Genomic DNA, 9,882 nt, shown 5'->3' with positions numbered 1-9,882 from the left:
TTACAAAATCTTGTCTGAACTCTGTCAACATAGAGTATTTTAATCAATTTCTATTACAATTTTTTTTAAAGTTTTCTGAAACGCGGAATAACGGCTAAAATACGTTTCCTAACATTGTTTTTATAATGCAAACGTGTGACGTCACACCATCTGAACCCCCTCCTCCCCCTCATCACATACCGTCATAAAATTACGGACCCCCCTCCTCCCTACGAGTGTGAAATCATTTATGGACGACCCACCCATTCCCCTCTTGGAGTGTGACGTTATTTATGGACGACACAGAGTAATAATGAAAAGACCCATGTTTGAGCAGTATAAAATTTAATAGTTTTATAACAGTTCATACTTTGTTGATATTGTACATATGTTGACACGTGAAATATACACAGTGAATGTATGTATGGAGCGGCAGTCTCGACTGACACAGTGGAATTCCTTGTCTCACTAGGGTCAATCGACACGTCATTTGTGGGACATCATCTTCATAAATTCTGGGAAAGATAATAAATAAACATCCTCTTAAAATCAGTCCAATTTTTAATTTTGAACAAAGTTGTGTTGCATTCCAGTTTGCTCTGTCTTTTTAATAATCATAAATTGTAAACGTGCTCAAAGTTATTTTAATAGTATAAGTATAAGGCTCGTACCATCGAACTAACAATGATATTTTTTAAAGTTATACCTTTTTTGAAAATTTTCGTATATACATATATACACACACACACACACACACACACACACACACACACACACATATATATAAATATATATATATATATATATATATATATATATATATATATATATATATATATATATATATATATATATATATATATATATATATATATGCTCGTTAGGCAAATGTAAAACACTCAATTAAGTTCAATTATAGTTAAAACACTGAAGGGGGTAGAATTTGAGCGGGTATGACTGAGTCACACAGAGAGTCAAACACGTGTATGCTGTAACATGGCTTCATTTCCGGAGCTGGTAAAAAAAAAGTTCCCTGTTCATCTGTTTCTGTGACCACGGCATATGAAGATATAGTGTGGTCAGCACTATGCCCTGCGATCTTTACTTTCCCTAACCTGAGCTAGGTACCCATCAGAGCTGGGTGGACTCTGAAACTACTGACTTGAACCCGGATTCGAACTCGAGACTTTCAGGTTAGTGGTAGCTTGTATGAACTAACCAGCCAATCACCAGCGGTGTTACATATGTTGGTAGGCCCCAACCCTTACCGTGGTAGTTGACGTGCCCGTCCCCGTCCATATCCGCCTCCCGGATCATCTCGTCAACCTCGGCGTCCGTCAACTTCTCCCCAAGGTTCGCCATCACCTGACGCAGCTCCGCGGCTGAGATGTAGCCGTTACCGTCCTACGGAGAGAGAGAAAGCAGTTGTTATGGTGGTTGTTGCTGCTGTTTTATGTTGTGTCATCTTTGAATTTCGTTACTAGAGTATTATATATTTGAACAAACGTGCTGATATTTTCAATGGTAAAGTAACTTTGGGTAAATTTCCCTTTTCGAACCTGACGGTCCAGGTAATCCCCCCCCCCCCCCAGAAAAAAGTCTACCGCCCCCTCCCTAACGAAATGGAATTTAATATAGAAAATATATACTTTTAACAATGTCAGCCCCCCCCCCCCCCGAAAGTTTCAGGTACCCCCTCGGAGAAAAAAGTCTGGAAGAAATATTGTCCATAGGCCAAGTGAAGTAGAGTTAAGCTGAAGGGATAATGCTGTCAGCACTATAACCAACCAGTTGGGTGGACTCATGGACCTTCTACTGACTTGAACCCGAATTCGAACTCGATTAGTTGGTTCAATAGGGCTGGTAAGTAGGTCAGCAACCAGTTCTATGGCTCATGCAGGTTTTATTGCGCTGTAGAACTGGTTGGTGACTTGCTTACCAGCCCTATAGTAAAGGCGAGAGGTAAAAAAAGACATGACGACTGTTGAATATTTTAAGGGACGTAATCAAAATAAATGACCGTTGTTAATTCTGCAATAATCAGTCAATTTAACACGCTTATTGTTTCCGAACAAAAATTTTTTCCAACACTAGTTGCATTCCGAATTTCCCGTGATTAAATCTATGACAGCCATGTCATGTAAGTTATGACAACCACGACATCATATATATATATATATATATATATATATATATATATATATATATATATATATATATGTTACGGTCAAAGCCCGAAGTCGGCCAATGCTAGGATTGGCCGGCCAATCCGCGCATTGGCCAATATCGCCTCCCATCGGTCGGTCAAAGTCCGAAATTTTGCTTGATTTCGGCCTTTGGCTGGCCAATCCGCAGACTGGCCATGGTGGACCGGCCAAAGTCTTAATTAGAAGATCATCTGGCTAGGGACGACCGGCCAAAGTCCGAATTAGAAGATCATGAGCAGATTTTTTTTATGCCGTAAGGATCATGAAATTAAGTCTTTATTGATTATTAATTAAAGTAAATGACAGACACATTCAGATTTTTATTGTACTAAAGTCTCAATCTATCAATATCATCATTTGTTACAACAAGTTGAACTTTTATGGCATTTAGAATTACATAGCAGCTTGATATGTTTACACTTGCAGCGATTTGTTGTGCACTTAGTTGTGCAATTGCAGCGAGTGTAGCCTTGGCCCCCAGTCAATGATTGTGAAGATGCGATGGTTCGTAGTGATTTTTATCAGTGCCAACTGACGACAATAAGAGCAGTTTTTCGTGGAGAATTGAAAACTCACTTCTAGCATACAGTTGTTTTAGAACATCATGTTCCGTTCCTAATTTGTAGAAACCGCCCTCGGCGCTCATGACAACTGCAATCACGCTTCGGGGATCACCGTGACCTCTGTCAGAATCTGGAACACGGATGCGTACATTGTCACCCACTTCACCATCTTTAAATTTTGTATTTGATGTTTTAAGCATCTTAGCACCTTGAGTTTGCAAGCCAGTATGAGCTGCTGATCTGTGTTCCGTGATGTCTTGTTTCTTGTGACACGATCTGCAGTACCCTTCGTCTGCTTCATTGGGTATTCCACAAATAGCATGGACATCGTTACCACAGGATCCAAAAGAATAAGCTGCACTACAATGTTTTTCACAAACTATATAGAATCTGTTGGCCACATTATTGTCACGCAACTGGTCTTGGCGTTCCGCCACGGCAGTAGATGTTTTAGCTGAGGATGTCGTTGCATTTATGGCAACCTCCATTTCTTGTTCAATGTTCTCAAGATCTTCCTCAGTAACTATTTTATCGAGAGCCCTTATATGGAAACTAACATGGATTTACATTTTTTTTCTTTTGGCAGCCATCTGCTATGTCTGTTTCATGGTCTGACGGCCCTTTTGATCCATGTCGCCTTGCATATAGAATGCTATACAAACAAAAGCTAAACAATACGTTAATCTCAATGAAAACGCACCCAGAATAATGAAAATGTGATCACAATTTAGACTAGATAGAACTTTGGCCAGGACATCCCGGCCAGTGCGCGCATTGGCCGGCCAATGTACAAAATACGCTGTCAAGTTTAAGCGCTTCGGACTTTGGCCAGTACGTCCCGGCCAGTGCGCGCATTGGCCGGCCAATGTACGAAATACGATCTTAGTACTAAGTTCTTTGGGCTTTGGCCAAGAGAGCCGGCCAATGCGCGGATTGGCCGGCCAATCCGCGCTTTGGCCGCACTTCGGGCTTTGACCGTAACATATATATATATATATAAATATATATATATATGTATATGACATTCGATGTATGATAACCATGACATCTAAACAACCATGACATTTATCCTATGACTACTATGACAATCAATTTTCGACAACCTTCCCTGACACATAATCTATGAAAACCATGACATCAAACCTATGACATCCATGACATCTAATCTATGACACCTATGACAACCATGACTTGTAATCTATGACAACCATGACATCAAATCTATGACATCGATGACATCAAATCTATGACAACCTTCCCTACCCTATCAAAGACACGAAAAGCCTCACGCATTTCCTCCTCCTTATCCCCAGAGGTCATCTGTCTGGACATCATCACCAGAAACTCTTGGAACTCAATGGTGCCATTTCCTGTTTCATGATACAACATACATACGTATTTTTATTAAAAGTAAAGAATCATTCAAATTTCATTTTGTTTCTTGACCTCAGCATTTGAATGGAAGATTTGGTCAGTGTTTAGGATATGTTGCGAAATGAGCGTCAACAATTAGTCATTATAAGTTGGTTGGAGGGGGGGGGGGGTCATTCTATGACGTCATGGAAATTTAGTAGCTTGTTCATCCATTTCGATCTATGCTATAATCACAAGTAAAATTTTTAAACAGGTGGAAAAGCTGAACATCTTCACCACTATCCCACTCGTTACCCCCGTCACAAAATCAAATCAAAAGTTTCAACTCATCCACCCCGCTTCCGATTTTTCAGTACAAGTATTTTTCGTATCAGCGGCCAATACTTTCTTTAATTAACTTATGGCCAATACTTTCTGTCATCAGTTTATGGCCAATACCATCACACCATGTCCACTACATACTGTCACCAGATGAATATCCACTACATACTGTTAAATACAAATGTTAGCTGCAGTGAGGTTAATACAATAAGTAAAAAAACAGATAGTGTTAGTTACCTCACAAGTTAAAGACAGTTACAAATGAAGAAGACCTTGGGTCGAAACGTCAATAGAATTTGTTACTGTCTTTAACTTGTGAGGTAACTAACACCATCTGTTTAATTGCTTACTGTTACCAGATGAATGTCCACTACATACTGTCACCAGATGAATGTCCACTACACACTGTCACCAGATGAATGTCCACTACACACTGTCACCAGATGAATGTCCACTACACACTGTCACCAGATGAATGTCCACTACATACTGTCACCATATAAATGTCCACTACATACTGTTACCAGATGAATGTCCACTACATACTGTCACCAGACGAATGTCCACTACATACAGTCACCAGATGAATGTCCACTATATACTGTCAACAGATGAATGTCCACTACAGTCACCAGATGAATGTCCACTACTGTTACCAGATGAATGTGCACTACAGTCACCAGATGAATGTCCACTACATACAGTCACCAGATGAATGTCCACTACTGTTACCAGATGAATGTCCACTACAGTCACCAGATGAATGTCCACTACAGTCACCAGATGAATGTCCACTGCAGTCACCAGATGAATGTCCACTACTGTTACCAGATGAATGTGCACTACAGTCACCAGATGAATGTCCACTACATACTGTCACCAGACGAATGTCCACTACATACTGTCACCAGATGAATGTCCACTACATACTGTCACCAGACGAATGTCCACTACATACTGTCACCAGATGAATGTGCACTACAGTCACCAGATGAATGTCCACTACATACTGTCACCAGACGAATGTCCACTACATACTGTCACCAGATGAATGTCCACTACTGTCACCAGATGAATGTCCACTACTGTTACCAGATGAATGTCCACTACAGTCACCAGATGAATGTCCACTACAGTCACCAGATGAATGTCCACTACAGTCACCAGATGAATGTCCACTACAGTTACCAGATGAATGTCCACTACAGTCACCATATGAATGTCCACTACAGTCACCATATGAATGTCCACTACAGTTACCAGATGAATGTCCACTACAGTCACCAGATGAATGTCCACTACAGTCACCATATGAATGTCCACTACAGTTACCAGATGAATGTCCACTACAGTCACCAGATGAATGTCCACTACAGTCACCTGATGAATGTCCACTACATACTGTCATCAGATGAATGTCCACTACAGTCACCTGATGAATGTCCACTACATACTGTCATCAGATGAATGTCCACTACATACTGTCATCAGATGAATGTCCACTACAGTTACCAGATGAATGTCCACTACTGTCACCATATGAATGTCCACTACTGTTACCAGATGAATGTCCACTACTCACTATCAGAGTCCACGTCATTGATCATGTCCTTCAGCTCGGTCTCTGAGGGTGTCTGGCCGAGTGCCCTCATGACTTTGCCGAGTTCTTGAGTCGAGATGTGGCCATCCCCGTCTTTGTCAAACAGGTGAAACGCCTCTTTGATCTCTGGAAACGGGTAAACAAAACATTTGATTCTTAGAGTAATTACACTGTGACGGCTAAATTAATTTTAATGTATACCAGACGACCGATGTTTTCCGTTGGATAAAGGCTCTGTGAGCAGATGAAAATGGTCTCATATTTGAAACTACACCATTAATGTCACCGTTGTACACTACCATCACCATAACCCAACCACCAACACCATCGACACACGAAATCTATCACACTACCACCGCTACCAAACATACCACTACAAAACACATACAATGACTATCAGTGCACACGACCACTACCACCACACACACCCCTATACACCACTACCACCACACACATAATCACCACTACCACCAAAGATTCCCTATCAATTCCACCATAACCACCCACCCAAAATTAACCCAAATTAAGCTGGAGCTCTACACAAATCTTATTTAGAAGTATTAGTCATTATCTACATGTAAAATCGTATTTATCAATACGACCCTCTGCAATTATCAATCATTGACCGTTAATGTTATTTTTAGGTTAGGATGATGAGTAGGAAATTGACAGGATGGTAAGTAGGAAACAATGAGCTCTCACTCACCTTTAACCTGTTCCGGTGTGAGACTTTTTTCAGCCTGAAAATAATATATATATATATATATATATATATATATATATATATATATATATATATATATATAGTTCTCTCTATTTGTACAACACATTATGGCATTCGAATATATGGTAATATAATTAAATTGTGTTAATTGCAAAAAATACATTATGACTAAGGAAATTAATTATTTTTATAATATATATGTGTTTACATGTGAATACAGATGGATAAAAATACACATCAACACTGATCACACTTGCATAAACAGCACACATCCATCTCTGACCGATGTCTACTATCTATGGATCACCTCACATAACCCACCTCATACATTTGACAAGGGACATCACTCCGAATCTATCACACTTAAGACATTCCTTTCGCCCAGTGAGACGAGACTGAATTTTTTATTTCCCCATGTAAGCCCCAGGTGGGTATCCGTAGTGACTTCCCTTTTGGGCGTCACCGTGTTGATGTTTTTTTTTTTTTTTTTTGATTTTTTTTTTTTTTTTTTGCGGTATAAATTTGAATGGAGGCATATTTTATGGATCGGCGAGTTGGGGCGGTAATGTGTTGAAGTAAGTTTTTCAGCCGATCGTAGGTATCTCAGTCTAGAGTAGATCTCATCCTATAGTAGATATTTCAGTACACAGTAGACAGTTGGTCATTTGGTGTATAGCATGTTCTCAGTCAATAGTAGATTTCTCAATCCATAGTCAATAGTGGGTCATTCAATCCATGTAGGTCCTTCAGTCCATGTAGTTCTTTCGGTCCATGTAGGTCTTTCAGTCCATGTAGGTCCTTTAGTCCATGTAGGTCCTTCAGTCCATGTAGGTCATATATCTCTGACTAGGTGTAAGTTGAAACAGTTTGAGTAGAGAACTAGTCATATCTCTTCACTTGTCAAGTGACAGAAACAGGTCAACTCTACTTCACAAACCCAACTGACCGTCAAGTCCGATACAGAAAACTAGCTACATCTTCAATTCATGTCTACCATGCCCCCCCCCCACCTCCACACACACACACACCTTCCCGAGCTGCAAAGAAAATGTGTCACGCCCATGATGTTTCTTCACCTGTACGACCCGGCTCTAGTCTTCCCCCCCCCCCCCCCCAACTTCAACTAATTCAATATCTATGAATCACTCAGTTTTGTAGTTCACTGTTTGCTGAACGAATGTGTATTTAAAGTGGATGGCTGAAGTGGGATAAGGGTGGTTGGTTTTTTTTTCTTCAAGCCCAGAGAGAAATATGACACAAAAATCTCATGGGAAGTAGACCAAGAAAAGTAGCATCTAATATATAGGCTGTATTCAGCTGCGCTGCAAGGGTTTAAGTTCCTGGTGAACATGAGAGTTGGTGTTTGGCAGAAAATCTTGAATATGTAATAAAACTATTTTTAATAATTTAATCATATTGGCATTCTTATATTTCATAGCATCAATTTATAAAATAAACTTTTAGTGATTAAATTTGGCCCACCGGTTTATTTTATTTACTTTTAATAATTTAAGTAAAATGTAAAGTGACCTTTTTGAACCTTGAGGTCAATAGGTCAGATGGGGTACAGTTCACCTGTTTCTGTGACCTCGGCGTTAAGGTAATAGTGTTGTCAGCACTATGCACAGCCGCCTTTACTCTCCCTAGCGTGAATCAAGTACTCATCTAAGCTGGGTGGTATGGGGACGTGCGACGGATAATTTTTTTTAATGCAGTTTTATTTATTTACAACCATGTTTATACCCCTTGGTGAATAATTTGAGATCCACTATTTTATGGGCAAAAGGGCTGGTAAGTAGGTCACCAACCAGTTCTACGGCTCATACAGGTTTTACTGAGCCGTAGAACTGGTTGGTGACCTACTTACCAGCCCTATTATGGGCACCGTCTATATGGAGTATAGACCTAGGCCAAATCCCTTTTAATTTACACACACATTTGACATTTTGTTAATTAGGAAAAGAAACTCTACACCACTACAGACAGAAGTCCTGTAATCTATACTTCTGATTTTGGGTTTAGCGGGTGTGCGTGTGTGTGTGTGTCTGTGGGGGGGGGGGTGTATGGAGTGTGTTGGTGGGCTACGAACAGCCCAACTCGATAGTTTCCGGTTAGCTGTCCACGCCGCCCCAGATTTGATAATTTAGTACCCTATTAGATGTGGGGTGGTGTGTGTGTGTGTGAAGGGAAGGGAAGGGGTGGGGGGGAGGTTAGACCGATTGTCTAATTTTGTGGACGCTCAGTGCAAACAGAAAGTCCGGCTATTTTTCGGGTCTGTGGGCATGTTCGGGAACTTGTGCAATAAAGTTTCGATATGTGAATAGACCGATGCTTGCTCAATACAGTCGTGTGAATAGTCCGATATTTACTCAATAAGGTCGTGCGAATAGACACTGTTTCTTATTCTATCATGTAAATACGTCACCCTAAACATATGGTTGCTCAGAATGTGTGCCTCGATTTCTGATTGGTTGATTTTTAAACACGTGACAAGCGGTGACCCATATTGATGAAAGTTAATCTAAGACTATTAATCAAGAAACCGAGCGATTATATGTCAGTGAGATTAGCTCGCAGTCAATAGACTATTATTTAACACAAACAATTGAACCTTTTACAACATCTGTTGTACATCTAAACTTCTACGCTAATCCAGTTATCAGCTGGTGGGGTTTGTTTTGTTGAAATAACGAGCTTAAGTTGGAGTGCAATGTTTTCAGACCGCAAGAATTCATGTATAGGACTATATGCAGTAACAGTGGCGTAGCGAGGTCGGGTGTCACCCGGCGCGGCATTTAATCGTGTCACCCCCCAGAGGCGTAGCGACCCTTCACGGGGACAAACTTTCAATTTTCGATTTGCATCCCCCCTCAAACTTTCAATTTGCATCCCCCCCCCCTCAAACTTTCGATTTGCACCCCCCCCCCCCCCCTCAAACTTTCGATTTGCACCCCCCCCCCCCCTCAAACTTTCGATTTGCAACTCTTAAAAGACTATTTAACACTCGAATTAATCACTTAATTAAGTGGAATTATCATTTTTTCTCTCTATATTTTGCTATTTTTTGCCTTGGTGTCACCCCCCTAAATGGTGTCATCCGGTGCGGTCCGCATC

General features: G+C 40.5%; 1 protein-coding gene across 1 annotated transcript; it reads right to left on the bottom strand.

Annotated features, from left to right (window-relative positions):
* Window positions 1-307: 307 nt before the first annotated feature.
* Window positions 308-6,784, bottom strand: LOC131952218 (calmodulin-A; the record flags this gene model as incomplete). The annotated part of the gene is given in 5 exon segments (XM_059314789.1): window positions 308-494; window positions 1,248-1,383; window positions 4,013-4,119; window positions 6,027-6,170; window positions 6,751-6,784. Coding segments are annotated over 5 exon segments (450 nt in total), but the record flags the coding sequence as incomplete, so codon positions are not given.
* Window positions 6,785-9,882: the final 3,098 nt, after the last annotated feature.

This window comes from Physella acuta, unplaced genomic scaffold (genome assembly GCF_028476545.2).
Source record: "Physella acuta isolate Inbredline_101_S28 unplaced genomic scaffold, ASM2847654v3 ptg000860l, whole genome shotgun sequence".
In the NCBI taxonomy this organism is placed as follows: domain Eukaryota; kingdom Metazoa; phylum Mollusca; class Gastropoda; family Physidae; genus Physella; species Physella acuta.
Note: the sequence above shows the minus strand (reverse complement) of the source record. Positions and strands in the feature narration are given on the sequence as shown.